The sequence below is a fragment of the Podospora bellae-mahoneyi genome, chromosome 4 (genome assembly GCF_035222275.1).
Source record: "Podospora bellae-mahoneyi strain CBS 112042 chromosome 4, whole genome shotgun sequence".
NCBI lineage: Eukaryota > Fungi > Ascomycota > Sordariomycetes > Sordariales > Podosporaceae > Podospora > Podospora bellae-mahoneyi.
In genome coordinates, this window is record NC_085883.1 from 3,605,343 (window position 1) to 3,632,795 (window position 27,453).

Sequence of the window (27,453 nt, forward strand, 5' to 3'; positions counted from 1 at the left end):
TGGAGAAACGTGCCACTGACGTCGGCATCACGTGTCTGTCACATGAGTGAGCTGGTACCTTCAGAAGACTCCGGGAAGACTCATACGGACATCCGAAAGTGGACACACGCTGGTCAAACCTTTTGTTTATAAGCGCCTTTCTCGATTTGACATTGTTCATATTGCGGTATAAAACCCCTCCCACCTGTCAAAGAAATTATATTAACCTTTTACCATTAATAGATCAATTCCAACATCTTGCTGTCCGGTCTCACAGATGCCAGACTCATCGCGGTCTGTATAACTACCTTCTTGGATGAGTGTGGTTTGGTGTGTTGCATCCAAGTCTTGGTATTGGGTCGGTTCCGGTGGCACCTCGGCCATCGGTTCTCCATGTACCACCTATCTCACCTGGCCGGCTTCCCATCACGTATCACTTGACACCCCTCTGCAGTTGAACTGAAGTGCAGATGCGGTAAAATAAAGTACGGTCTGTGCTCTGATCGTACCTGACATCCACCAACACCCCAGATCACTGGTACCCTTGGCGATACCCAGCTGCAACAAGTTGTAGGCACAAACACCACCGTTACACATCCGATCAGTGTGAAGCTGCTTCATCTGGATGACACGATCATTCATCCACAACCTGATGTCTCTTGTAGAGATTGCTCATGGAGAACGTGCCGGAGCCTGGAATTCAAGCACATGCCAAGAGGCCCGGTAGTTTGGGGCGCTAATTGCGATGCTTTAGCTCCCCCATTCCCGCGATGAATTGCGATCCATGATTCCATGAGGTATCCCACAGCTGGCAAGACACGGAAGAATTCCCTCGACGGTGCAGTCTTGTCGTGAAGAAGCCAGGCATGTGCCCATCTCAGACAAAACATCACGCCCCCGATGAATGCGGAATGCAGTGAGACGCGATGAAAAAGAAAAGAGAGCGCTGTGAGATTGCATCATTGGACAACACAGGAGGAGGGCGGGGACATGGGCCTGGTTCTAATACTGATCCTCAGTTGTCGACACCTTTTTGGGCTAGCACCGGCATTGCTTGGCACCCGCCACACCGTGGCCAGCCCTCTTGGTCGCCTTGGTTCCCTTGGTTCCCTTGGTTCCCCTCCCGCGGGAAGAAGCCGCTCACTCGTAAAATGTCTGCTGCAGGGGGGGCAGAAGAAAAGTGAAGCTGTATAAACCACTGCTGATCCCCCTCCCCCTCCTCGGTCTGGCTTCTGGGTCTGCAAGAGACAGGACCGGTCTCATCACATCCTCATTGATGCGGGACAAAGCATCGTCATAGTCTCTCGTTTATTATTATTACATTTTTGTAATCTCTTAATTTTCAAGCCCTTATCACGATGCGTTTCCCGTCGCTCTTGACGCTTTCCGTCCTCTTCCTTGGGGCAACGGCCTTGCCCCTGAATGACGCTGACGCTGACGCTGACGCTCTCGACGCCGAGATTCATGAGCTGCTCAAGCGTGAAACGGCCGAGAAGAGCAACTGCCAGTTCAAGAGCCGACATGGACCGGGACCCAAGCCGCCACTGCCGCCACTGCCTCCGACTCCTCCGGTGACCTGCGATGACTTTTGGTTGGCGAGAATTGACCACGAAGGCGTGGCCCCGTATGCCCCAACGGCGGGCTATCAAGTCTGGCGCAATGTGAAGGACTTCGGTGCAGTTGGTGATGGTATTGCTGATGACACGGCTGCCATCAACGAGGCCATCAGTTCCCAAGGCCGGTGCGGTCCAGGTTGCACTGGCAGCACCATCACTCCTGGTCTCATCTACTTCCCTCCCGGCACGTATAGGGTGACCGCGCCCATCATCGACTTCTACTACACCCAGCTGATCGGAAATCCGGGATGCCCTCCCGTCATCAAGGCTGACTTCAACTTTGTTGGTCGCTGGGTTCTTGATACCAACCCATACCAGGATGGCGGTGTCCTCGCATGGGGCGCCACCAACGTGTTCTGGCGCCAGGTCGCTCACTTTGTTTTCGACTTGACAGATGTTGCCTTCGACACCGAGATTGCCGCCATTCACTGGCCCAGTTCGCAGGCCACCTCTCTTTCCAACGTCGAGTTCCGCCTTTCCGAGGCGCCAGGTACCCGTCACCAAGGTCTTTTTATCGAGGAGGGTTCTGGCGGCTATATTGGCGATCTTGTCTTCTACGGTGGTAACCAGGCCATGATTGTTGGTAACCAGCAATTTACTTTCAAAAACATCGCCATCTACAACGCTCGGACTGCTATCGAGCACTTTTGGTCTTGGGGCTGGACTTATGTTGGAATCAGTATCACCAACTGTTCGACAGGATGGGATTTGACTTCAAACAATGGCACCTTTGTCAATGTGGGCACCATCACCATCATTGACAGCAGCATCACCGACACGCCCATCGGCATCGCCTATGCCTGGCCCAACCCCAACCAGCCCAACGTTGGAAACACGTTGATTCTTGAGAACCTTGACTTGGAGAATGTTCCTGTGGCCGTCAGAGGCCCCTTTGGCACCGTTCTTCCTGGAACCACTTCCACCACCACCAGCCTTACCATTCCCGCTTGGGGCCGCGGAAACAGCTACGACGAGAACAGCGGTCCCGTTTTCTTCCAGGGCACCTTCACTCCACCAACTCGTCCTTCTGCGCTGACAGCCCCCGGAGGAAGATACTTCACCGCGTCCAAGCCGTACTACGAGGATCAGCCTCTGTCTGCCTTCCTTACTGCTCGCGAATTTGGCGCCAAGGGTGATGGTTCAACCGACGACACCCGGGCTCTCAACCGTCTGTTTGAGGCAGCCGCGAAGAGAAAAAAGATTGCGTACATCAACGCCGGTATGTACCGCGTGACCCGCACAGTGTTCATCCCACCTGGATCTCGCATCTTTGGTGACTCTTCTTTCCCTGTCATCCTGTCATCCGGCCGCTACTTTGAGAATCCAACACGTCCCCAGCCAGTGGTACAAGTCGGCAACCGCCGTGGACCGGGATCTGAAGGCCGCATCCAGTGGTCCAACACCATCGTTTCCACTCGCGGCAAGCAGCCCGGCGCCATCCTGATCGAGTACAACCTCGCCACCACCCACGCGGGTCAGTACTCGGGCATGTGGGACGTCCACACCCGCATCGGTGGCTTCGCAGGCTCCGACCTCCAGCTCACCCAGTGCCCCAAGACGCCCGAGACCCCCATCACCAGCGCCAACCTCGACGTCGACTGCGTGGCCGCCTTCATGTCCATGCACATCACTCGCAACGCGGCGAACCTCTACCAGGAGAACAACTGGATCTGGGTCGCCGACCACGACATTGAAGAGCCGGCCAACAACCAGCAGATCACCGTCTACGCCGGCCGCGGCCTCCTCGTCGAGGACACCCGCGGCCCGCTCTGGCTCGTCGCCTCGAGCGTGGAGCACCACCAGCTGTACGAATACCAGTTCTACAAAGCGTCCACCATCTTTGCCGGCCAGGTCCAGACCGAGACGGCCTACTACCAGCCCAACCCCGACGCCCGCCTCCCCTTCGCGCCTGACGCGCGCTACCACGACCCGGAGCTGCTCACCCCCGGTGATTCCGGGTGGGGCGTCCGGGCGGTCGACACGACCGATCTGTTCATCTACGGCGCGGGCTTGTACAGCTTCTTTGACAACTACGACCTCAACTGCTCGCAGGTGGGGACCGGGACGAGGTGCCAGCAGAGGATCTTGAGCCTGGAGCGGTCGAGGGCCACGATTTACAACCTCAACACTGTGGGGACGGAGAACATGGTGACGATTGATGGGTTGGATCAGGCCAGCTATTTGGATAACTTGAATGGGTTCATCAGCAGTGTTGCTTTGGTGGAGACGAGGGATTTGGTGGTTTAGGAGTGAGAGAGGAGTTTTTTTTGATGAAGAAATGACCATGGCTTTTTCTTTTTTTGACTTTTTTGACTTTTTTCATCTATGTATCTGTGATGGATTGTGGGAAGATTCGTTTTGGTTTGGGATACTTACTTTTTGTGTATAATGAGTACAGGCTTGGTGAACAGGCAAACCGAGCGCTGTGGAAATTGAAAATTCATCGTCTTCCAGAAGTTGTTTGCCAAGTATTACTACTAGGTACTGGTGTGTTTTTCTTGCCATAACTGGCTGTCATGTCCCTGCTCGACTACTTGGGCTCAGGTGATGGTGTGCAATATCCATATCCGTACTCCAGTGGCAATTATACCGGTCTCATCGATATCATACATCAGCTGATATGGTCTCCTTTACACAATACATCATACAACGTAGCTCTTTCCCTCTCAACTCTCTCCCGTAGAACTGCTCTCATTCCGCTTACTCACATTCATCGCATCCTTCAGCCCGCCCAAAATGACGCGGTGTATTGCTTGAGTCCTAGTGTTGAGGTCCTGCTGCATTTCCTGCAGATGTTCATAGGCCTCGATCAGCTTTTCAGGCGTCATGTTGCGGTATCTGTTCTCCCACAGCTGAACCAGGTTTGTCGTGATCGCCACCGAAGTAGCGAGTGAGGACAGAGCAGGCGATAATGCCGGTGGTTGGCCTTGTGACGGCGGTGCTTGCGTGGTGGGGTTGTTCGTTTCTAGAATAGTCGCGAAGCGAGGGTGAAGAACAGGTGTTTCGGTACCCTGCACGGCAGCGGCAAAGCTGGGGTGAAGCGGTGGGTTTGCTGCTGTGGCTGTCGATGCTGGAGGTGGTGGTGATGTTAGATGGGCACTGCCTGCTATCCCTGTTAAAAAGCCAACGTTCGAGATTGTGGGTCACAAACAGATAACATACTGTTAGTAACTCCGGTACGTAGCGTACACGATGACCCAAGCTTCCCATACCAACAATTGGCACAAGACCCGCCAGTGTATTTCCCGAACTCGGCATCGTTGATGACGACACATTCGTTGTAGGGCCCCTTCATCTCGGCGCACCGCTCGCAAGCCTGCTTGCGAGGCAAGACATCGCCACAAGCCTGCATCATGAAAGAGGGCATGTTTTGGGTTTTTTTGTTGTTCCAACGCAAGCTTACAGCCGGGATTCTTTTCACGGGTTGTCGGCATAGCCAGCGGAAGAACGGAAATGTTCTCATCTGTATGGGTCTGTGCTGGGGAAATGTCTTTTCCAACAGGTCGAAACATGCTGGCAGGTGTTAGCAACAGTACTGGAACGAGTAGTCATGGCGGGAGATACAATTTACTTACGGAACTGTGTGGGTTGTTCGATGAAAGGTGCCGCAAAGCTTTGGCGCGCATGCATGGAGCCATTGGTGTAGGCGCCAGGGGTTGAGGAAGACGAGACATTGTGAGCCGAAGTTAAAAGCCTCTTGGATCTTGATGGGAAGTCTCCGTCCTGATCATATTCGGCTTTTCGTTTGGGGTTGTCAGAGAGCCTGCCCAGCACATGTGAGATGGTGCCGTTGGCTGAATCTGAAAAGTCTTCGATTTTGAGAAGATCATTGTCAATGCTATCATCGGAGGACTCGGACTCGGAGTCAGAAACACCGTCTGATTCTGATTCTGATTCTGATTCTAATTCTGATTCTGGATAAGACGGTGCTACTGGTGGGGGCATTTCTTTTGATTGATGGTTGGGTGTGATGTCCAAAGTAGCACGGCGCTTGAGAGGTCAACTGGGATTCTTAGAAGAGCCTGGTGGAATTTCGGTTCAGCAGCCACGCGCGCCGCGTCTGAAGAAGTACAAGCACCTGGGAGTAAAGTATCGGATCGACTGGTATTCATAAGATAGCTACCATGAAGCGATGCAGCGTTACACCTTGTGGTTTCTGCATCAAAAGATCGCCTGGAATCTGGATGTGCATTTCATGAGAATGAGCTCGCGTTGAGAATCTGGTGGGGCAGCGACCACGGTCACCCACACACGTGATAGGCCAATGGCAGACCTCCAGGGTTAGGGCTATGTAGGTAGTCAGCCACGAGACAGGGCAGCTCAGGATTCCAAGGCATGTTGGTATTCACCTGTTTCTTGTATCGCTGGTTCCTGCTAGTTGTTGTTGGAATGTTTGTTATGATGTTCGACCGTTCTGGTTGGCCAAGATCAATACGTGTTTTACCCCTGAGAAGCCCATGAACAGCTCCACTCCACTTAACCACCATCAACAAGCTGCCTACTACTGAAGGAGGTTGATTGACAGCACAAAAGAGGTCTTGTGAGTATTAGAATAAGAAGTTGAAGAGTCCAAGAAGATCAATGCATGCTTCCTTGCTAATCTCTTCGTGAATCACCGCACGAAAAGTACTCGACCAGGAATTTACCTCGAGGTAGCCGCTTGCCCCTGCTTCTACTTCTTTTCAAAGTGTAATACAGCTTAGGGTAGCCTTGTACAATGTTCCAAGACCCCGGCATTTGGGTCACGCGTAATCCATTCGTGCGGCTCACCGGACATAGTCCCTCAAAGGGGTCCTGTCTAGATTTAATTCGGCCATATGCTCGAATGGCGTTTCTCTCAGAGATCAGCCCTGCCATTTCACCCCTCGTTTGACGATCAACCGACGAGCAGTCACCGGAATAGAGTGGGGCAGATTGCAGGTAGATTAAAATACAAGGTCTTTGCGGTCTTGGTATTCTCTATTTACCCGCACAGAGCAAACAGCAGCATCCGGCATTTCATCGAAGCAATAATAAGCTTTCTATATGCCCGTGCCACAGCGGTCTTGCAGTCCTTGCCTGGATCGAGGCCGTCACTGTCATCTGCATGACTACCTTAGGTATATAGACGCTCGGTCTTCCGCCCTTTGAATCTTGCCCCAGGGTTTGTCCCTTCACCGTCAACCAAACACAACATATTCAAGATGCGGTTCTCACTCGTCCTTCTCGCCCCGATCCTCGGCGCCGTCGCTGCCCCCACCACCGACCTCGACAAGCGAGAGAACCTCTGCCACTTGCGCACCCCTCCCCAGCTCTGCACCCCTAACCCAAACACCACCGTCGAAGAGACCGCCATCAGGGCCTACAAGTTCTACCGTGCCTTTGTCACTGACGGAGACCCGAGGACCATGTTTTCACTGATCGACAATGTGTACAAGGTAACTTATGTCTCTCCCGCCATTTAGCGAGGATGTGCACTGATGGCTTGCCGCGAACTTCAGCAAAACAGCCCTGGATATCAGTCTGGACCCAACGTGATCTGGCCCCTGTTCTGCAGCGGCCGTCGTATTGGCACTGAGCAGGCCACGGCCTGGTGTTTCGATGCCAGCACCAACATGAGTTACGCGAGATACAGCGTTACGGACCGGTGGAGGTGGGTTGATGGGTGTGTGCATGAGCATGTGAGTTTGGCCCTTTCTTGACATGTATCCCACTCCAAACATAAAACTTACCGCTGTTCTAACAACTTGGGAAAACAGTGGGACCAAGGCGAGCGTATCCCGGCGCAGGAGAAATGCTACCAGCTTCCAGCGGGCATTGTTGGCAAGCCGCTGGCGGAAATTTGAGGCGGTGGTTTGACAGCAAGACTATGCACTCACCTGGTTACATGTGGATAGAATCGGGTACATAGGTATGAATTGTGATGAATATTCCTTGAAAGAAAGAACCTGGAATACACAGCCAGAGATAATCCCGCTTCTGGTCTCGCCGGAGTCAGGGTACGAAGCTGTGACTCGAAAGCAGACTGGGGGAGTGTCCGAGTCCCAGTGGTCATGATTTGATGTTTTGTCGCGCTACTTGCCTGACGTCTATCAAGTAGTGGGTCACGACGAAAAGGCAAATAAAACCCGAAAAATCCATGATGGTACGGTTGCATGCGAACTGTATGCCGATGTTGGCAAATCGTTCAGCTCGGCGATCATCGGTTTCCGAGGCTGTGGAGAACATCACACCCTGGGCATGCTTACATATCAAGCGCTATCGGGCACCTATTTGACTTCAACATTCATTCTACAAGGTAGGTACGGTGCCCTGTCTCTTTTCAACCACCACAAGACGACAAACTCTTCAAAATGGCCACCTACACTCGCGACCAAATCTCTCACTATCTCCAGCACATCGGGTACACGCAAGATGTGAATCAACATTTTGCCGAGGACCCTCTGGGTTTACTCACCAGAATCCAAATTCTACATATGGCCCGCGTTCCATTTGAAAGCCTCTCGTTGCACTACTCAAAATATCGAACTCTTTCATTGAATCCAGAGGATTTATTCGTCAAGATTGTGAACCGGGGACGGGGCGGCTACTGTATGGAAGTCAACGCTTTCTTCGCCGCCGTCCTGCGAAGTCTGGGATTCACGCTTTTCAGCACTGGTGGAAGGGTTAGAGGAGATGCAGGATATAAAGGATGGTAAGGGAGCTTGTTATGACTAGCAGTTTCACTTTGAGCTAACCCGAATTCTATCTAGGGATCACATGGTCAACATCGTCACGATTGACAACCAGCGATATCTGGTCGATGTTGGCTTTGGCACAAACGGCGCTACACGACCAGTTCCTCTTCAACATGGACACCGATTTTTGACTGTTTTCCCAACGGAAGGAATGCTCGAGTATCGTGGCATCGATGCCAACACAGATCCAAACCAGAAACTCTGGGTGTACTGTGTCCGGCAAAAGGAAGACGACCCGTGGGGCGAGATGTACTGCTTCGGCGAACTCGAGTTTATTCCAGGCGACTTTGAGGTCATGAATATGCGTACATCTTCAGCTCCGCAAAGCTTCTTTGTGCAGAGTGTCATGTGCATGAAAACCCGTTTGGACGAGGGGAAACAAGACCCCGTTGGCAAAGTGATTCTGCACAGAGATTACCTCAAGCAGCAGAATGGGAATGAGGCCCCAATTACGACAAGATTGCTGAGCGAGGCGGACAGAGTTGAGGCGTTGAAGAGATACTTTGACATTTCTCTCACTTTAGAGGAGCAGCAAGGCATTAAGGGGCTGGCGAGTGAGCTCAAGGACAGGTCCAAGCATGCATGATAGAACTGCAGAGCGATACCGGAGAAAGCAAAAGCTCGAGATGACGTTGAAACGAGTAGTCGGAGATTCAATTGATACCGGAAGATGAGCCCCCACAGCCTGCACCACAAGCTGCAGTCCCCCCTCCCCCCCACCCCCCTCAACACCACGCTATTGATTCACATAGTGTCTGGGCTCGTTCAACTGCGGGTCAATGCTACCCCGAGCCGTCCCGCCGATGACTTTTTGTTACAATGGTTGCGAGTTTTCCCTCATAAACTGTATAGCTTTCTCTTCCTTGACTGGAGGCATGTCACAGGATTGATCCGCTTGGATGTACAATGCTACGATTTCTTCATGGTATCAATTCGATGAATACAGGCACCCCTTCTTTTCCCCATTTACACAGCCATCAACCACGTCCCCAGCCCAACAAGCGCGGTCCAACCCAGCACCCTTGTCTCCCACCCAAACACCGTGGACGCAGCTGAGTCTCCATTACCATTATTGTTGCCGCTCCCATCCCCGTTTTGTCCGCCTTCTGGCAAGACAAACTTTCCTTCTGAGTTCTCGCCTGTCCTCTGCAGAACGTAAATCTCGCCCGTAGAGTCGCTCGAAAACCAAATTCTCCCCTTGGAATCAATGGCCAGCCCCACCGGCCTGAAGCACTTGTCTGGGCATTGCGTGTTGTCCACATTCGTGATGATATCCCTCAGGGCCCCCCTGCTATCAGCCGATGCCACCGGTTCTCCTGTCGCGGCATTGAAGGCGATGCTTGCCACCTTGTACCCCACGGGCGAGGACCGGTCAACTGTTATTTGTTACGGTCAGCATACAGACACACGGAGGATATTATGAAGAAAAGACCTACAGCTCCCCCTAAACGTGATATACCCCGTCTCGCCCCCAGTAGAGAACTTGAGATCAATCGGCGCATAATGCGCCGGAAACGTCAACCTCGGCGCGACATAATCACTCTCGCACGTCTCATCCGTCAACGAGCTGTTCTCCTCCACGGCAAACTGCTTCCCCACCCCCAGCCCATCCCCATCCGGGATCTCACTCGGGTCCCAAACCGCGAAGCAGTGAGGGTAGCCGTAGTTGTTGTTGGCAGAAGCATTAACCTTGACAGTTTCATCAAGATAGCCAAAAAAGTTGAGCTCCTCTCCCGGGTTGTTCTCCCTGATGTCCTGCCCGTTTCTTGTCACCCCGTCCACGCTGTTTTCCACGGCGTATATCCCGCCCGTCCGGGGGTGTTCTGCCACGCCGACGCTATTCCTCAACCCCCAGCCGAGAACGTCACCGTCGGTGTTGAAGTTGTAAGGGCTTTCCGAGTCAGAGCGGTTGGCGATGTCAAAGACTCTAATCTGAGAGAGGCCGGACGAGAGGACGGCAGCACGGTCGCGGTTGGCTTCTGCGCTGCCGCGGGAGACGATGAGCTTGCCTTGGACTTTTTCCGAGATGAGGAGGGTGCGGGTGACGAGGTCGTTGTTGCTCATGTTGGCGACGAGGGTGCGAGGTTGCGAGGTGACGGCACCGCCGCGGGCGTTGTAGGACCAGGCAAGTACGGATTCGGCGGTGGAGGCGTAGAGGATGTCCCCTTCGTTGGACAGGGCGAGGCCATGGTTGAGCTGTTCGAAGCGTCAGAAGTCTGGTTTTGCAAAGAGGAGATGTGGGATTCAAAACATACACCCTGGAGCTCAACCAACATGTGGGAGTGGTTGGCGTGGAGGCATGTTCCGCCGTTGTCTGTGAATCTGTGACGACTGATTCCCTTGCCGCTCTCCACAACAAGCAGAGCACCGGCTTCATCAAACTGGATACTTCGTGGCTTGGTCAACCCGCCGGCGACAAGCTGTGCTTGCCAGCCATTGGCAACAACCGGAGCAGGGTTGCGGGGAACGAGAATGTCACCGCAGGTCCCCTGTGCCAGAGCACCCGCAGTGTAGAGACACGCTCCTGTCAAGACGGCTTTCTTCACCATGTCGTCTTCTGTATATAGCCTTACCTGATGCTGGCCCAAGAACCAAGATGAAGGAGACAAAAGGCGGGCCCAGATGTTGTTAATATCTACGCAGAATCCAAGAACCAGGAGCGCGGTAGCGAGAGGAGAACGGAGCGTGGAAGGGAAATCAATGATGCTCTCCTCAGCCTATCCCCAATATGTGACCTGCGGGGAGCAACGCAACGCTTCCAGCCCAAAAGCAAGGCTAGTGCTCATCTTGCCTCTACTTCTCAACCCCTCCAAGCATTTGCTTCACAAATAGAAACCAGAAGTGGATGATGCGATATGGGGTGGCACGGGAGACATGTGTGTGCCATGCAAATTCCCCGCATAAACCGCTCACAACTTGCCCTGATCAGCCAATCAACCTACACCATGATGGTGGGATTGGTTGGAGGGGCAGGACAGAAGCAGAGGATTGCGGGGGAAACTGGACGGACGGCTACGTCCCCCTCAACCACACGCACTCGAGACATCCAACCTGGGCCAGTCAAGTTTGACTGTCCCATGGATGCAGTGCCGAGAGCCAGAAAGAAACGGCAAGTAAGCAGCATCATGCAGGTTGGCTGTGAGGAGGGGCGGCTGGGATGTTGGAGAGGGGAAGCTACCTTGTCTTGGCTACCTGCTTCGACAGTATGCGAGGGTGGTGTGCGTCTCGCCTCGATCAAGTCGTGGGTTCGCGCGGTTTTCTGTGTCAAATAGACCCGTAGACCCAGAGGTGCGTGCATTTGGCATTTTGCGCATTCACCCGGCGATAACGGACCAGGTTGTCCTCCTACATCTCAAGCTGAGGTCTATCGTGATACCACAGACTGCCCGGCAGTTCAAGATGAGATACCTGCCCAAAGTCGCGCTTGCGACAATAGCCTCCTCCCTATTCCTACCACCAGCTTTCTCCCTCCCACAAGCTGGATCAGTCCCCGACGCCGCCCCTCTCCCCTGGGTGACCATCAACCCCCAAGGCGACGCCGTAACCATCATCCCCAAAGTCATCACCACTGAAGGCCACCGCGCCACCCTCTCCAACCCGCCCGCCCACCTCATCTCCACCGCAACCTATACCCTATCCCCCGACGGCCGTCTCTCAACCTACACCGGCCTCGCCCCAGTAGCAACCGCCACAACCAACCCCGACAACAACAACAACAACAACACTGACGACGACGACGACGACGAATCCGCCGCCTTCCTCGCCTGCCAATCCGACAAAGGCCACGACGAGCCCTTCTGCCTCCCCCGCCGCGGCTCCTCCCTCATCGCCGGGCGCACATATTACAGTCTGTTCCCTCCTCTCCCCCCACATCAGTTGGATACCCAAATGCCTAACTCACCACAGTAACCTGGTCTCCCTCCTACTTCTCCCCCCAATCAACCCCCCTCACCCTCCACATCTTCTTTTCCTCCTCTTCTTTGTCTCAACAAACAGGCATCAATCTCACCCCCATCCCCATCCCCGCCTCGGTCGGCTTCTACGCCTGGACCATCCCCCTCAATTTCCCCACCACCTCCCCCATCTCCTTCGCCCTCCAGCACAACGACACCACCACCGAGGAAGCAAACGACATCGTCACCGTTTCCGGCCCGACAGTCAACGTCTTTTCCTCCGATCCCAACCCTGAACCATCAGCCTCGGGGGTTGGCAACGGGACCAACCACCTGGCTATTGTCCTCCCTATTGTCATCATTGCCATCTTGATCGGGCTGGCAGGGTTTTGCTTCTTGTTCCGTCGTCGAAAGGGGAGGTGGCCTGTGATTGGCGAGAGGGCGAGGTCATCAGGGAGTGGGTATACCGGACAGGGAGGGAGGAGGGTGCAAGAGGACCAGGTTGGAGGGGGGGTGGTGACGGGGGATAACAAATCCGAGACCAACATTGGGGTGGAGCTCACCGATCGGGACAGCTGGTCGCCTACCTCGCCCAACTCGCCGAGCAGAGGGAGGAATGTGTTTAGGGAGGAGGTGGAGAGGCAGGAGAGGTTGGCTAGGGGGGGTTGAGGTGGGTAAACGCAAACACGGCACAAAAAGCCTAGCAGCAGTAAAGTAGGTCGAGATGTGATTAGTTTTAGTTGCATAACAGCTCTGTAGAGCATAGGTATTTTGTTCATCGTGGTGGGATCAGCAATTACAAAGATGCTAAGGTATGTCCAGGTGGCCGACCAGTCCGCTTTGACGGTTGGACCAAATATATGTGGCGTGTAAAAAGCGGCCAGAGATGGGGGAACCTGCCTCCTCCTCCAATGCCAAATGATCTAGAATGCAGAAAGCTGAAGAACCCATTCCATCCGTCCGTCCGGTCATGCAAAATCGATGGATATGATGCTCCTTGTGCAGTATAATCCCCCTCCCCGCCCCAAAAAACTCCCTGCCTCCTTTGCCCCATGTTAGCAGACCGTGACCTCCATCCATTACATCCAGCCTCGTAGGTATTCAAGAAAATGTGTGTTGTGGTGCGCCGCAAGGACGGACATGCCCAGATCAGCTCAGCCAGAATCGTCCCACCAGCCGGCCTCTACATTCGGCTTGTAGGTGCCAAACGCACTGAGCCTCAGGTGCTTCTTGTTGGCAATCTTGGTCGACGGATTTGTGGCCGACAGGGGAACGGGGAAATCCGAGGGCGAGATGGGCGAGTCTGGGCGCGGAATGCCTTCGTCTTCTTCGTCTTCAGCCGGATCCTCCAGGATCTGATTTGGGATCGAGTTGTTGGCTGGGTGGGTGGGTTGAACGCTGGTTTGATCGGATGATCCTTTGCGGGGAAGACTGCCGCTCCGAGGTGGCCTTCGCGCGCCGGTAGTGGGCATGGACATTGCCGACAAGGATGCACGCTGCTTGTGAGGTTGTCCCGATCTGGAGCTGGACCTGTTGCCCCGACGGTCAGACTCGGCCGGCGCGGGAAAGTCGTCCAGCTGCACCATTGGGCCAACATCCGAGCTGGACTCGTCCATCATGACGAGGATGTGACCGTGCTTTCCGCTTTGCTCAACCGCTGAGCTGCTCGCCCGTGGCCGAACAGAGTCCTGGTGACGGGGTCGTGCCGACAGCGGGTTTGCCTCGGCGCGGACGGTGCTCATGCTGAAAGACGACTGCCTTGACATCATGCTCATGCCGCTGCTGTCGTTGGTCACCTCCCGCTTCAGGCCCGGGTGTTCCTCCTGGTCCGTGTTATCCTCATATTCGGCAAGAATATCCTCACGCATCCGGGCGCGCTTCTGACGCAAGGCAGCCAGCAGCATCTCTTCCTGCCGCGTCACAGCCATGAAGCGCCCGCTCTGGTTGTCCTGAATGCTGCTGGTGGCACTGCCACGGCGTCCGCTGCGGTTGCCACTGCCCTGGCTGCCTCTGCTAGCTATGGAACCATCGTCCTGCGTGGAAGACGACCGTTGACTCTGCAGATAAAAGTCCACGCTAGTGGGCGACAGTGGCGGTGTCTGCTCGGGGCGTGAAGCCTGCGGTGGTCGCTGAGTGGGATGGATGGGGGGCGCTGGAAAGTCCTCAAACTGGGTCTCCTCGGGCACAGTCCACACTGGCTGGTCCTGGGACTTGCTCTTGGGCACCATGCTGATCACCTTGGCTTCGTACGTCGTTGGGGTTTGAAGCGCCGAATACCCATGCGTTCGGGCCGTACCCGTCGTGCCGCTGGAGGAACGGTTTTGTGGGGGGTAGATCTGCAGTGAGTTGTTCATGCTGGAGCTGGGGGCCAATGAGCTGGACCGTGGGTTAGTTTTTGGCGCTTTGGAAGCCGCAGCCTGTTGCTCCCGGGTCGGGAAGTACTGCGGACTTTCGGCAAAGGTGGTTTGCTTGGGCGCCTTGCTTCGGCTCGAGTCTTCGGATCTGGTGAAAGATGGTTGAGACATGGCCGATCGTGGGCTGACGGGACTGGCGGGGCCATCACTGGGGGGCGGGGGGACGGCAAGCTGGTCGCTACAGGCATCGTAGTCGTCTTCTGAATCGGACGAGAGGGCCAAGACGCTGTTCTGAAGCAGGTCAATCTCCGTTAGGCTGCGGTCTGTGCGTTTTGACGCTTTGGACGTTCGCGTGTGCCGACTGGAAATGCTGGCACAGTCGGCCATGGGCGATACAAGACTGGGCGCGCTTGGGGGCCTGACCAGATGGACATCTGGAACCTTGACAGTCAGAGGTGGCGGATCTTGCCTCTGGCCTGTCCGCGATGCGCTGCGCGGAAAAGGTGAGAGGGAGGGTTTGCCCGTGTTGCTGGTGGGTGGTGTTGGATATGCTGGGAGCGCGCGGTCTGGCGGTGGCCCCCGACGCTCTGGAACTTGCTGGTAGTTATTCTCCAGCGCTTCGTCAAACGTTTTTTGCTCATAATGGTCATAAAGGTTGTGCAGTTCGGCGTTGGGCTTGATGGGGATTTGTTTTGGGCTATCCGAGCGCCCGGCCGAGCTGATGGGTGACGGCCGTAGATCGGGAGTGGCTGTTTGTTCTCGTAATGACTCCTTGGTCATCTTGTTCCGAAGTCTCCGGTCGATTCGCTGTGAAATCGGCGGGGGCGTTGATGCAGAGGAGCTGGACATGACGGACGGTGATGTGGTTAGCATATCAGAGCCCAGGACGTGGCTGCTGGTGGGTTCCGGTCTGAGATGTTTGTGACTCCTCTTGGACAGGAGCGAGGAGAGATCGAGCCTGGAGGGCTTCTTCTTCTTCAGCCCTTTCGGCTCGGTGTTGAAGTTGCCGTCAAAGTCGAGAATGGCATGCGCCTTGGATGGCAATCCCTTAGCCATGGCCGAGTTTGCGGTCTGCTGGGAGATGGCCAATGGCACTTTCGCCTTGTCGTAGTAGGATCGGATGGTGGAGCTGGACTGCTGGCGACGCAGGCTGGAGGCATCAGTGGTGTCGTCGTGGCGTCCTGATGGCGCCATATTATCCTTGGGCAACACAGCCGACTCTTCCTCCCAGCGCCTGTCTCGGTTCCCTGAAGATCCATGGTGTGCATCATCACGACGCGCAGATCCCAATCGAGAGCCCGCATTATCCCGCCCGGCCGGTGTTTCCGTGACATTGATGCTGATCCCCGCGTTCGATTGGCCGTCCCACGGCCCCCATTTCGTGGTGTCTGATGTTGCGCCTGCGAGATCGAGGCTGATGGCGGTGGTGCCGAGGATCCTCTGGGCTTTTGTGAGTGGCTCTGAGATGGACAGCGGCGCGGCAGAGGCGGCGGGTTGCGACTGTTTGTGTTTTCGGCCCGGGAGCGAGAAGGGAAATTTGGACGAGTGGCCCATTGCACACTGGGCTCGGCTCGGGGCCGATGCCGAACCTGACCGGGTCGGATCTCGAGCAGCACAGGGCAGTCTCGTCTCTGGTGTGTGTCTTCTCTCGGGTCACCTGGGGCAGCTCATGACAGTCGTGGCAGGAGGGAAGAGCGAGAATAATACTGAGCTGGAAACAAGAACAAGAGCAGAAAAGAAGCGGTGGGGACAGGATCGGTTGGTCGGTGTTCGCATCCAGCCAGGTGCAAATTTCGGGAGCCGGCAGCAGCACGTCAGTGGTTCCAGGGGGTTGCTGGCTTCGATGTTAGAGACGGGTGTCGCTGTCGAGCGTCGACGACGGATGAAGTCGATGGAAGTCAAGGGCGCGCAACCCACACGAACGACGACGGGCTGTCGCGTTCTCATATGGCTCCCGGCAGACGGATCCTTTCTGGCACACGGCCCTTAGCGCAGCAGTCGTTCGGAGGCTCGTCGTTTCTTGGCTCACCCCTTGCTATCGGCAATCAGCGGAATCCCTGGTGTTTTGCACGGCCCCACCCACCTAATGCTGCTCACGACGGCGCAATTTTGGAGGTGAGGTGGTGATAACGACGGCGATAAGGATGTTATAAGTCTACACTGGAGGTAAATACTGCGTAGGTACTGTGTCTTGGAGAGGCACATGAGGACGGGAGGAGGAGGGAAGAAGAAGAAGAAGCAGAAAAAGAAGCAGAAGAAGAAGCAGCGGAACCTAAGAGAAGGAGAAGCGATGGGCTCGCGCATCGGACCAAGAATGGGAGGCCCGTGAGAGAATACAACCCTTTCCTTTCCCCATTCTGCTTGGCCATCTCTGATAATATTTCCCGGTCGCGGTCACGGGTTGGGGGGGTCGTGTTTGTTCAGGTTCATGTCGATGTCGTTCCCCTGTGGATTTGCTGCATGGATGCTGAGATCCCTGCTGTGGCCCTGCTCCTCCCCTGCTGCAAGCCACTGTGGCCGTGGCGCAAAATTTGCGAAAAAACAAGGTAACAGGAACCGTGGACCGACAGCACTGCAGATTCCATCATTTCCATCTTTTGTTCTTTACTCCGATGAACTGGGGAAGCCTCACCCTCTGTCTTTTGCATTACAATCGGCGTCACCTCTGCATATCCAACACTATGGAGCAGTACCGGTGTCTCTTGTTCAGGGCCTGGCTGAGGTGAGAATGGCGACACAAAGACAAAACAGAGGCAGCGAGACCCTGGTCTGGGTCCCCTGGGGGCCGCCAAGTGGTCGCATTCTGTGGAGAGGAAGACAGGTACTGAAGACTTGCGCGATCGTCAGCAATCTCAGGCCAGGTCAGCGCCCCAGCTGAAAAAAGGCTTGGAAATCGTCAATCGCCAGCGATCATCCAGTGTAAAAAAAGAAACACGATGAATTAGACCCCGGAATTCCCATGGCCTGTCATTTCCAGCTCCTGTTCTTCTTCTGGTTCCGCCCGAGTCAGCAAGCACTCCAGGGCTCGGGTCCTGAAAGCAACACTCACCCGGTACCAGCATCTCCAGAGAGTGAGCCTGAGGTGTGAGAGAGGAGAGAGAGGAGAGACTGCAACGGTTACACACGCTAGGTGAAACTCACAACATCCCCTTCCACCTGTTTCACTCACTGTATGTAGCTCCAGCAGACGACCGTAAGAAGACCAGGCTTGCGAGGTGCTGCCACAACCAAGAAATTACCGACTGATCTGCGACCCCCATCGCCCGTCGATGCTCTGTCATTCTTCAAATCTGAGATGGTTGATCATGGTCACCGGCGACGACAGCGATATTAAAGGTAGCGAATGCAACCCCACGCACACAGACCGCGTTTATTATCCCATCCACAATGCTCTCTATCTCTCTCTCTTTTGGGAGACGGAACCTGCCCAAGAACCATCAGCACATCCCCCCGCTTTCCTGCCGATCTCTTGGATGGTCCCAACTTTGGTAGAAATTGGCTCAGGACGTGGCCGAGAAACTTCAAGCTTCACTAATCAGAGCTTGGCATCTCATAGAGTCTCTTCCCAACCTGCAGCCAGATCGACCCATCACACACACCGCAGCCTACCATGGCACCTGCAGCATATGCAATGCCGTGCCAGTGCCGTGAGATGCACAGAGTCTCTCTCTGTCCCGGCGTCTTGGTGGTGAGGGGGATTGGGGCCCAAGCACTGTCATGAAAATGCGGGGGATGCGGGGCTTTCATCTGTTTTCCTCATTTTTTTCTTCTTTCTTTTCGGTGTTTGCTGAAGCATGTCTCACTCGCTGTTCCAACACTGCCGGGTTGTCTCGAGATGATCGAGATCTGCTCACCGTCAATCTTCGGGAATTTCGTCAACTTACCTTTTTGTCGATGCCGGGCTCGGACCTCTCGGCCGGTGCAGATGTCATCGCGATAGCTCCAATGCGCACGGCTTCGGTTTGTGCATTAGCCCTTCCGTCCCGCTCCAGTCACTTCTTGGTTCGAGTCTGATCATTTGCCAACCTGGAAATATCATTTGATCATTGTCCCTTTTGAGTGGCTATTGGCTTGTGCTTGCCTTTTGGATGTGCCACGGAACCAATGACAAGGCTGACCACAGATATCTCGGGATACGGCACCACGATGGTGCTTTTGGCATCAAGTCTGCACCCAAATCTCTTGCTCAGAAAGACCAGCTCCGATATCGTTCCTTTGGCTACCTACTAGTACCCCAGATCGCAAGAGAGCCGATATCTTCCACGTCAGCCGAGGCCACCATCGGGATCAGTAGCATTGTCACTCTTGATCATCACTGGTCAAAGATGCTTAAATTGTTCCCAGGCAGTCTACCAGTATTCTAGACGTATCACCGCGATGGGTCCCTCGGCCCTTTCCGACGACGATTGGTGATAACCAATCCCCAGAGATCCGCCACGTGAAGTCACGGTAGGATGGAAAAGGCAGGCGGCGACTCAGCTGGGTTAGAAGCTGGAGGCATGCCTTGGCACCGTTAACCACCTGTCCATTCAGGCAGGTCGCCCGCCCAACGTGCTAGTACCTCCAGCCAATCAACACGCACAGCACCCCTGAATAGCCCCTGAATTGGGCTACGATAACACAACTGGTGTAACGGCGGCCAGGTCCGCCTTATGTGGTACTTGCCTTGCCTATCAAATCAACAAACTCCATATCCCACGTGCAATACAGCAGGAACATGCAGCATATAACTACGAGATGATCGCCTGCAACGGCTTGTCCTGTTTTCAACAGCTTGGACTCGCACAGGCCCGAGCCCGATCCCGACGACAGCCACGACGACGACGATCATGAAGGCCTCACCGACTGCTCTCGGCATCTTTGCCATCACGAGCCTTCAGTCTCTGGCGTCCGCCCTGACAATCGCCGAGATCAATGGCAACAAGTACATCTCGCCATACTCAGGGCAGACCGTGACCAACGTCACCGGTCTCCTGATCGCCAAGGGTCCCAACGGAGTTTTCATTCGGTCGACAACCCCGGACAAGGACATTGCCACTTCTGAGGCCATCTATGTTTTTGACCGCAATGTGGGTGCCAACCTGACCGTGGGCGACATCATCTCTTTGGATGCCAAGGTGCTCGAGTATCGGTCAAGCAACGCCTACCTCTATCTGACCGAGTTGTCCACTCCCAAGAATGTCCAGGTGCTCTCCAGCGGGAACAAGGTGAAGGCCTTGGTGATTGGGAAGGACACAATCGACCCCCCCAACACTCAGTTCAGCTCGCTGGATGGCGGTGACATCTACAATGTGCCCAACGGAGTGGCCAACATCTCCGAAGTGAACCCTGTGCTGGAACCCAAGAAGTTTGGATTGGATTTCTGGGAGAGCTTGAGCGGTGAACTGGTCACCGTCCGAAAGCCGAGTGTGATCAAGCAACCCAACAACTATGGTGATACCTGGGTCGTCGGTGACTGGAAGGTCACGGGGAAGAATAAGCAGGGAGGCATCACCATGACCGACAAAGGTCAGCAAACTTGCCAACTTGGTCTTGGGCTCTTGGTTTTTTTTATTATTAACATGTCAAACCATAGATTCCAACCCAGAGGCTATCGTCATTGGCTCCCCTCTTGATGGCACCAAGAACCCTAACACCAGCAAGATGGGTGATGAACTTGAAGAAATCACCGGTGTCGTGCAACATGCCTTTGGTTTCTACTCGATCCTCCCCCTCACTGCCGTCAAGGTGAGCAAGCCCGCCAAGGGCGTTGCTGCTCAGAAGCCCACCAGCCTCAAGAGCAAGGGCCAGTGCAAGGCCATCACTGTCGGCAGCTACAACGTCGAAAATCTGTCTCCTTCGTCTGAACACCTGCCCCTGATTGCCAGCCACGTCGTCACCTACCTCAAGTCCCCTGATTTCCTCTTCCTCCAGGAAGTCCAGGACAACTCGGGCCCCACCAACAATGACGGCATCACCTCTGCCAACCTGACCCTTGCCGCTCTCGCTACCAGCATCAAGGCCGCTGGTGGTCCGACCTACGAGTTCGCCGAGGTTGCACCCGCCACCCCTAACCTTGACGGTGGCCAGCCAGGCGGCAACATCCGTCCCGCCTATCTCTACAACCCAGCCATCATCTCCCTCTACAAACCCAACCAGGGCCAAGGGGACGATGCCACCTCCGTTGTGAAGGGCTCGGGCAAGAACTCTCCTCCCTCCCTGACCTTCAACCCGGGCCGCATTGAGCCTGCCAACCCAGCCTGGACCGCCTCTCGCAAGCCCGTTGTCGGTGCCTGGGTCGCCAAGGGTGCCACCAAGCCTTTCTTCACCGTCAACGTCCACTTCGGCAGCAAGGGCGGCGGTTCCAGCCTCCACGGCGACCGTCGTCCTCCCATCAATGGTGGTGTGGCTGACAGACTTGCCCAGGCTAACGTCACTGCTGTAGGTCTTCAACTGTTTTCTTCCACTGTTCTCATCAAGATCCCGAGTCACTGACCCACCCGCCAGACCTTCATCTCCCAGATCCTCAACGCCGACCCCAAAGCTGCCGTCATCTCCGCCGGCGACTTCAACGAGTTCTCCTTTGTCCAGCCCATGAAGACTTTTGCCGAGATCAGCAGGATGAAGGACCTGGACGAGGTGGCCGGCATCAAGCCCACCGAGCGGTACACCTACGCCTTTGACATGAACGCCCAGGCGCTCGACCACATGTACGTCAGCCCTTCGCTTGCGGCCAGCAGCAAGAGCGACTTTGAGCACATTCACGTCAACACTTGGGGGTCGTACGCCGAGATGGTGTCGGACCATGATCCCAGTGTGGCTCTGTTTGATTTGTGCGGGTGAGATGGTGTTGTGGGGAAAGGTGTACGAGTATTGCCTTGTCAGAGGCTTGTAATATAAATTGAAGTTCAGTAACATGTGAAAGATGATCAGCTCAAGACGGACCAAGTCGGTGTCGAGGTGCCAGCAGAGCTCTCTGATATCGAATTCGAACTCCCATCGTCCTGACTCGACTAAGCCGTGACTGTTGCAGTTCCGACCCTGAATTCCTCTCTTGCAAAAGCTCGTGCAAAGACTGGGGTGTTGGGTGATGGGACTGGCACCGGCCTCATCTCCCCATCTGTGACCACCTGCCCGACGAGCGTCCCATTGCTGTGGTGGACTAGTGTGACAGAGTCTGTCTCGAGGGAGGCAAAATCCACATAGCAGGCGGACATGCTGTCCTTGAGCCTCATGTCGGCGAGGTCGTAAGGGTTGAAGTTCCCCACGACCACGTAAAAGCCCTTGGATGGCGCGATCTGATACTCCTCGCTGGGCTGCGGGACGAAGGTGGCATAAGGGCCGATGCTCTGGCGTGTGGACGAGCAGAAGCCGACAACGAATTGGTCTGGGGTTCGGCGTTTAGCAGGATGTACGGGGGTGAAAATAGAGTGTTATCAGTAGAAGGAACACCTACTCAGCTTCGCCTCCTTGACCGAAAAGTCGCCTCCGGTCTGAATGCAGAAGCACCCAACAGCACCGGACGGCGCGGGGTTGTTCTCGGTAAACGCCGGCGTGCCGCTTGAGCTGTCTATCATGAGCGTGGTCCCGGGTATGATATTGCCATGTTTGTCTGTCGACCCGAGTGTGACAAGTCGCTGGTCGATGACCTCAACGCCACTCCGACGCGTTTTCGGTTCTGGTCGTCAGGTGACGGGTCGACTTCGACATCGTAGACCCCGCATCTTGCGTACAACTTTTTGGAGAGCGTGAAGTTGGCCTGGCCATGCGGGGATGCTACCCCCCGGGCGCTGCTGATGATGCGAGTGACCACTTTGATGGCCGAGCCGCCGTTGTGCTTGATGGTTGGCGGTTCGGCGAATAGGGCGTAAGACCGCTTGATGTCGGAGCGGTTGTCGATAGAGATTGCGTATGGAGCCATGGCAGTATGTGATGATGCAGTCCTTGGGACAGAGTTATATGGCTTTGAGAACGTTATCTACGTCAATTCGTTGCCGTGACTGATGGAGCGCAGTTTGATGAAGCAAGGAACAGAGACCGTGTCGAAAATCTAGAACCAAATGACAGCTACAAAGTTTTATAACCTGTATGCAGGGGAGGTTCAGCTGGCCCTAATAGTCGTGGCTTTTCATTATCGATATACGTGATGGCCAAACGGGTATAGCTTGTGGCGTATTCCAGGATCACAAATCGCCTGAAGTGAAGCTCTGGCTCTATCGATACATCGTAGAGCTGAAAATTGATGTTTTCGGAACCACTGTCCGCTCCATTCATCATCAGCACCCGTAAGATCCAACCTACCAACATACCTATTATAACACCCTGCTTGGCTGGCACTGCTGAATTGACAACTACCGATTGAATGAATGACATGGTGAGTGGTTCGAATTCGTATGGGATAGTCTACTTAGTGGCTGAAGATATTCCATACTTTCATCGATGTTATCTTATGTTCATAGTTGCAATTCAGGGGCGCCCCTTAATCATCATCTTCCACGTGATACACACGTGACATATACCCCTCATTCCAATCTTCCCTTCGTAAATGCATGGCAGATTCCATTCTGTCGTCTTGGTTTCTTCCCGTCTCCCGTCAGGCATGAATCAACACATTCCAACCGGCGCCCACGGCATCTCTCTCCCGCCGCGAGACACCCGACAGCGCGGCAGCTGGAACTCGCCAAGGAAAAAGCCTTTCCCCGTTCTGTCTCGGCCGGCCCGATTCCCGACAGCTGCAGCATCTCCCGTTCTCCACTCTCGACACATCGTCATCCACTCAGTGCCGGCCGGAGGCTCTATTCCTCAAAGTTCCTTCGTATCAGGATTGATGAGTAATTGAATTCCAGAATAAAATAACCCCCTCATTTGTCTTCCATTCCCATCACCAGAATTCTCTACCAACTCGACAAAAACATCAGGAAAAATGGCAGGAATCGCTCTCCTTGGTGCCGGCATCTTTGCCCGTCATGGTATGTTTTGGTCCTTTCTCATCAACAAATGCCCCGCAAAAAATGAAAACAGCCCCTTTTTACATCTCTTACGTCATTGCCTCCATTCCCACCACCATTCACCATCACCAGAACCATCACCACCACCAGTACGCAGCAAGGCTAACACGATATGCAGAACACCTCCCCGCCATCCTCGCCTCCCCAGACTTGCTCTCCCTCAAAGCAGTTTACTCCCGTTCTAAGACCTCCTCCGTCGCCCTAGCCGACGCCCTCCCCGCCGACGGCCCCAAGCCAGACATCTACTATGAGTCCCCCTCCGAGCCCGGCCGCGGCCTGGCTGATCTCCTCAAGAGAGACGACATCGTCGCCGTGGACGTTGCGTTGCCTATTCTGGCCCAGCCCGAGGTGATCAAAGCTGCTCTCAAGGCCGGAAAGCACGTCCTTTCCGAGAAGCCCGTCGCGGCCGATGTCAAGGGGGCAAGGGAGTTGATCAAGTGGTACGAGACTGAATTGCCAGCCGAGAAGAAGCCGCTGTGGGGTGTGGCGGAGAACTTTCGGTACATGAAGAGTTTGGTGTTTGCTGGGGAGGAGGTCAAGAGGATTGGAGGCCGGGTGGTGAGCTTCAAGCTGGAGAAGTTTGGGTGGGTGGCGGAGGATAACAAGTATTTCAACACTCAATGTGAGTTTGTTCTGCCTGCCTACCTATGGGAAGGGAGAGTGAGATGCTAACATGGACACGGAATAGGGCGCAAGGTTCCTGACTACCAGGGTGGATTCTTGCTGGACGGTGGAGTGCATTTTGTGGCTGCGCTGCGATACTTGCTTGGGGCTTCTGGACAGGAATTGAGCAAGGTGGCTGCGTATACCGCTCTTTTGGAAGAGAGATTACAGCCTCTGGATACCATCCACGGTGTTGCTTCGACCAAGCAGGGCGTGAATGGCTCGATTGTCCTTTCTTTTGGGACCGAGTTCAAGAATGGGACGGATTTGGAGATCATCACAACCAATGGAACTGTCAGCTGGAGCCCAACCGAGGTCAATACTGTGACCAAGGAGGGGGAGAGCAAGAAAGAGTTTGAGTACAGCTCTGGTGTTGGCGAGGAGGTGGCTGTGTTTGCACGGGCTATCAAGGCCGGCACTGGAAAGGTCGACGGTCTGCAGACTCCCGAGGAAGCGTTCAGGGACTTGGAGGTTTTGGAAAGATTGCTAGAGTCTGGATCTGGGGGCGCCAAGGTGAAGGAGATGTCGGTTTAAATACTGATTGTCCATTTTTGAAAACTACCCTACTTACCTACCTACCTACCATGCGCCATCCCCAGCCTCTGCCGTGACGCAATGCCTTCCCTTCCTTCCTAGGTACTTTTCACTTCCCTGACACTTTATCGCCCAGCAAGATAGCACGTACAGGCGCTGCTAATCCTTAACGCGTTGTTCGTACACGCTGATGCGATGGCCGATGATACCGAGGCCGGGAGAATCTGGCGTCTCACGATGGTAGTGACGCCGGTTGCTCTGTGAGAACGGAGGTTAGCTAGCTGGTGGCATTGGTCGAACCTTGAAACCAAGAGATAAAACCTACGTAGCTGTGACGGTGCGCGTGCTCAGAATAGACGTGCTGACTCGTGTAGCAACTGCAGTAACCCTCAGCGTTTGGGTAGCAACGACGATAGGCGTGAGGTAGGTAAAGCAGAATGCTCGGCCGGTCTGTGTGGCGTATTGGTTGATGCGGCTGCGACATATATCGGCTGTACAAGCTGTTTGGTGTTAGATTCATATCATATCAGGTGTCATACAACGTGGGGATGTATGTACTTTGAGCTGCCGCGAAGGCAAGGAGCAAGAAGCTGATCAGGAACGAAAAGAGCTTCATTGTGGGCCAGACTCTATGTTTGGATGTGTTCACTGAGGGTTTACTATTCAGCGCTTGTGGGAAACTCCACTCTAGATTCAGCGCATCAGGACAACTTGTGTCTATTTATCCTCCATTGCAACGAAAAGATCATATTTTGGGCGGATAAGCAGTGATGCTCACTCGGACGAGTGCATTCCAAAGAAAATTGGATAACTGAAACACTTCGCTACGAGGCCGCCGAGATTTGAACGATGAACGTTGGTCAGAGTGACACAGTTTGACGTAATTTTAGGAATCGATCGCCGTCTTGTAGACACAGTGCCGAGGAGTGGCGTCCCCAGAATTCCAACGGGTGGGCAACGGGGTATTCCGTCATTCTAAATATGAGGTATATACATCGACCACCTCACATTCATGTAAGCTGTGGCATCAATGTCTCGCAGCTCCAGAAACGCCGCGAGGATTAAGTACATCGTAGCGTTCCCATACAGCAAAGCAACAAGCCCAATCGTCCAGAACCCCCATGCAAGTGGTAGAGTGGTAGGTTCACGTGCCGCTTTGGCCCTCAGCTTTTCTATCCTTGCTTGCTCAGAATCGGGAATAGAGGCCTTTGTTTGTTATCCGGAGATAGATCCACCTCCATCTCCCAAGGCGTATCTAAGACGCTGCTGTTTCGAGAACCCAAAATGCTGCCGTGACACCAAACGGTATCGAGCTGGATACTCTCCACAACACCTTTTCCGTTGTAGTTGGAAAGGAAAAGTTCCATCCAGCCACATGAACAGCAGTAAACAACAGTTTCGTAAAACACAAGAAGTATTCTTGCGCAGCGTATGGGTTCATCGGAAACCGGTCGTTGGGGATACGCTGAATCGGCTGGTCGGGCGGGATCACTGGCATTTTCATGAACGGTTGGACATTGAGTGTCCGGCCCGGACCGTTCTCATCGATGAAATCTAATGATGTGGTTCTCCATGGCCGATCGCCCGTAATATCGCCGATGGCTATTCTTGTCGCAAGCCTTATCAGTGTCCTGACATCGGCCCGCTTGTGAAGCCAAGCGTAAGCAGTCATCAGAGAGCATACCACGATGTCCATAGTGTTCAACTCGAGCGTTGTGATAGCCAGTCGCTGTCCGGCCCGACCAATCGCGTGTATGATTGTGTAGCCAACCTGAAAGGATGTGATGAGGCGTGCAAACCGGTCCTGTTTTGACTTGTACCAGATCTCGCCGACATCGGTTTCGGGATCTTCGATATGATTGTTAACAACTAACCAGTGAAGTTGCTTGGCGTTCAGGGAAAAGGGGCCACTGGATGCCGCTTCGAACACGAAGCCTCCCATATCGGCAAAGAAAGCCATTCTCATGGCCCATTCCATTGGGTGTAGCCGGAGCTGTGGAAGTCGTGAACAGAGTGACGAGCTCTGCTCCACCGCCCCGCGGCATAGGTGAGAACAATTTCTGGCGCTAGAATAGCCAAGAGCATCCATAGGACCCGACGGCGGAAGAGGATGTAAAACGTGTCTGACTTCTGTGGGACATTCAAGCAGAGAAGAGTGAAAATGCAGATAAATATAGAAAAGTGACGTCCAAAGGATCCCCCAAGTTCCGCGGAAATCCGGCTCACCAACCCACCCTTGAACGCGGCCGTTATAAGCTTCCCAAGAGGCAGATGCTATCACTTCCGGCTCGAGGGCTTTGGTATCCGCTTTGCTGCTCATTCTACCTCCTGTCTCGCGACCTGGTCGCCTGTCTCTTGCTGCTCAAAACGGAATCGAGTCACAGGCCTCCGGGATCAAAGAAAGCAGACAACCGCGATAGATTGAATCGGAAGGTGAAGTATCGTAAGGTGGGTAAATTTTCTGGTGTGGAACTCGAGTTCAACTTTGCTCAAGAATACCTATCGGTTATAGAGCAGTTACCGGGCTGGAACTTGCTTTACATACCTTTCCAACCTGGAGAACCAAAAGTGGCACCAGGTGGGTTCAGGACCAAGCCCAAGTCCTCGTGCAGCTGAATGCACATCGACACTAACAACAACGATTACTGTTGGCCAACATATAGCTGCAGTTGGAGTTTGGGTACCAGGTAGTCGGCCAGAACCAGAAGTCC

The 27,453-nt window shown here is 54.4% G+C and overlaps 11 protein-coding genes across 11 annotated transcripts; 6 read left to right on the forward strand and 5 right to left on the reverse strand.

The window, feature by feature from the left end:
- Window positions 1-1,337: 1,337 nt before the first annotated feature.
- On the forward strand, window positions 1,338-3,842 carry QC761_404880 (uncharacterized protein; the record flags this gene model as incomplete). The annotated part of the gene is made up of 1 exon (XM_062878771.1): window positions 1,338-3,842. The coding sequence occupies one exon, from the start codon at window positions 1,338-1,340 to the stop codon at window positions 3,840-3,842; it is 2,505 nt and encodes an 834-aa protein (XP_062732790.1).
- A 118-nt stretch (window positions 3,843-3,960) lies between these two features.
- Window positions 3,961-5,801, reverse strand: QC761_404875 (uncharacterized protein). Its single transcript, XM_062878770.1, has 3 exons — window positions 5,171-5,801; window positions 4,758-5,108; window positions 3,961-4,698 (listed from the first exon to the last, which is right to left on the reverse strand). The coding sequence occupies exons 1-3, from the start codon at window positions 5,538-5,540 to the stop codon at window positions 4,262-4,264; spliced, it is 1,158 nt and encodes a 385-aa protein (XP_062732791.1). The 5' UTR covers window positions 5,541-5,801; the 3' UTR covers window positions 3,961-4,261.
- Window positions 5,802-6,379: 578 nt separating this feature from the next.
- QC761_404870 (uncharacterized protein) lies at window positions 6,380-7,420 on the forward strand (the record flags this gene model as incomplete). The annotated part of the gene is made up of 3 exons (XM_062878769.1): window positions 6,380-7,012; window positions 7,076-7,255; window positions 7,334-7,420. Exons 1-3 carry the CDS (start codon window positions 6,779-6,781, stop codon window positions 7,418-7,420), a joined length of 501 nt encoding a protein of 166 aa, XP_062732792.1. The 5' UTR covers window positions 6,380-6,778.
- Window positions 7,421-7,927: 507 nt separating this feature from the next.
- QC761_404860 (uncharacterized protein) lies at window positions 7,928-8,992 on the forward strand (the record flags this gene model as incomplete). The annotated part of the gene is made up of 2 exons (XM_062878768.1): window positions 7,928-8,268; window positions 8,327-8,992. The coding sequence occupies 2 exons, from the start codon at window positions 7,928-7,930 to the stop codon at window positions 8,895-8,897; spliced, it is 912 nt and encodes a 303-aa protein (XP_062732793.1). The 3' UTR covers window positions 8,898-8,992.
- A 77-nt stretch (window positions 8,993-9,069) lies between these two features.
- On the reverse strand, window positions 9,070-11,358 carry QC761_404850 (uncharacterized protein). Its single transcript, XM_062878767.1, has 3 exons — window positions 10,567-11,358; window positions 9,748-10,507; window positions 9,070-9,687 (listed from the first exon to the last, which is right to left on the reverse strand). The coding sequence occupies exons 1-3, from the start codon at window positions 10,858-10,860 to the stop codon at window positions 9,278-9,280; spliced, it is 1,464 nt and encodes a 487-aa protein (XP_062732794.1). The 5' UTR covers window positions 10,861-11,358; the 3' UTR covers window positions 9,070-9,277.
- Window positions 11,351-13,166, forward strand: QC761_404840 (uncharacterized protein). The gene is made up of 2 exons (XM_062878766.1): window positions 11,351-12,158; window positions 12,218-13,166. The coding sequence occupies exons 1-2, from the start codon at window positions 11,711-11,713 to the stop codon at window positions 12,871-12,873; spliced, it is 1,104 nt and encodes a 367-aa protein (XP_062732795.1). The 5' UTR covers window positions 11,351-11,710; the 3' UTR covers window positions 12,874-13,166.
- A 192-nt stretch (window positions 13,167-13,358) lies between these two features.
- Window positions 13,359-16,112, reverse strand: QC761_404830 (uncharacterized protein; the record flags this gene model as incomplete). The annotated part of the gene is made up of 1 exon (XM_062878765.1): window positions 13,359-16,112. One exon carries the CDS (start codon window positions 16,110-16,112, stop codon window positions 13,359-13,361), a length of 2,754 nt encoding a protein of 917 aa, XP_062732796.1.
- A 1,053-nt stretch (window positions 16,113-17,165) lies between these two features.
- On the forward strand, window positions 17,166-21,460 carry QC761_404820 (uncharacterized protein). Its single transcript, XM_062878764.1, has 3 exons — window positions 17,166-20,066; window positions 20,134-20,978; window positions 21,045-21,460. The coding sequence occupies exons 1-3, from the start codon at window positions 19,388-19,390 to the stop codon at window positions 21,378-21,380; spliced, it is 1,860 nt and encodes a 619-aa protein (XP_062732797.1). The 5' UTR covers window positions 17,166-19,387; the 3' UTR covers window positions 21,381-21,460.
- QC761_404815 (uncharacterized protein) lies at window positions 21,098-22,458 on the reverse strand (the record flags this gene model as incomplete). The annotated part of the gene is made up of 3 exons (XM_062878763.1): window positions 21,098-21,924; window positions 21,994-22,107; window positions 22,158-22,458. 3 exons carry the CDS (start codon window positions 22,456-22,458, stop codon window positions 21,551-21,553), a joined length of 789 nt encoding a protein of 262 aa, XP_062732798.1. The 3' UTR covers window positions 21,098-21,550.
- Window positions 22,459-23,114: 656 nt separating this feature from the next.
- Window positions 23,115-24,781, forward strand: QC761_404810 (uncharacterized protein). The gene is made up of 3 exons (XM_062878762.1): window positions 23,115-23,506; window positions 23,664-24,167; window positions 24,234-24,781. The coding sequence occupies exons 1-3, from the start codon at window positions 23,461-23,463 to the stop codon at window positions 24,740-24,742; spliced, it is 1,059 nt and encodes a 352-aa protein (XP_062732799.1). The 5' UTR covers window positions 23,115-23,460; the 3' UTR covers window positions 24,743-24,781.
- On the reverse strand, window positions 24,737-25,737 carry QC761_0071890 (uncharacterized protein). The gene is made up of 4 exons (XM_062872718.1): window positions 25,454-25,737; window positions 25,301-25,369; window positions 25,068-25,242; window positions 24,737-24,998 (listed from the first exon to the last, which is right to left on the reverse strand). The coding sequence occupies exons 2-4, from the start codon at window positions 25,356-25,358 to the stop codon at window positions 24,902-24,904; spliced, it is 330 nt and encodes a 109-aa protein (XP_062732800.1). The 5' UTR covers window positions 25,359-25,369; window positions 25,454-25,737; the 3' UTR covers window positions 24,737-24,901.
- Window positions 25,738-27,453: the final 1,716 nt, after the last annotated feature.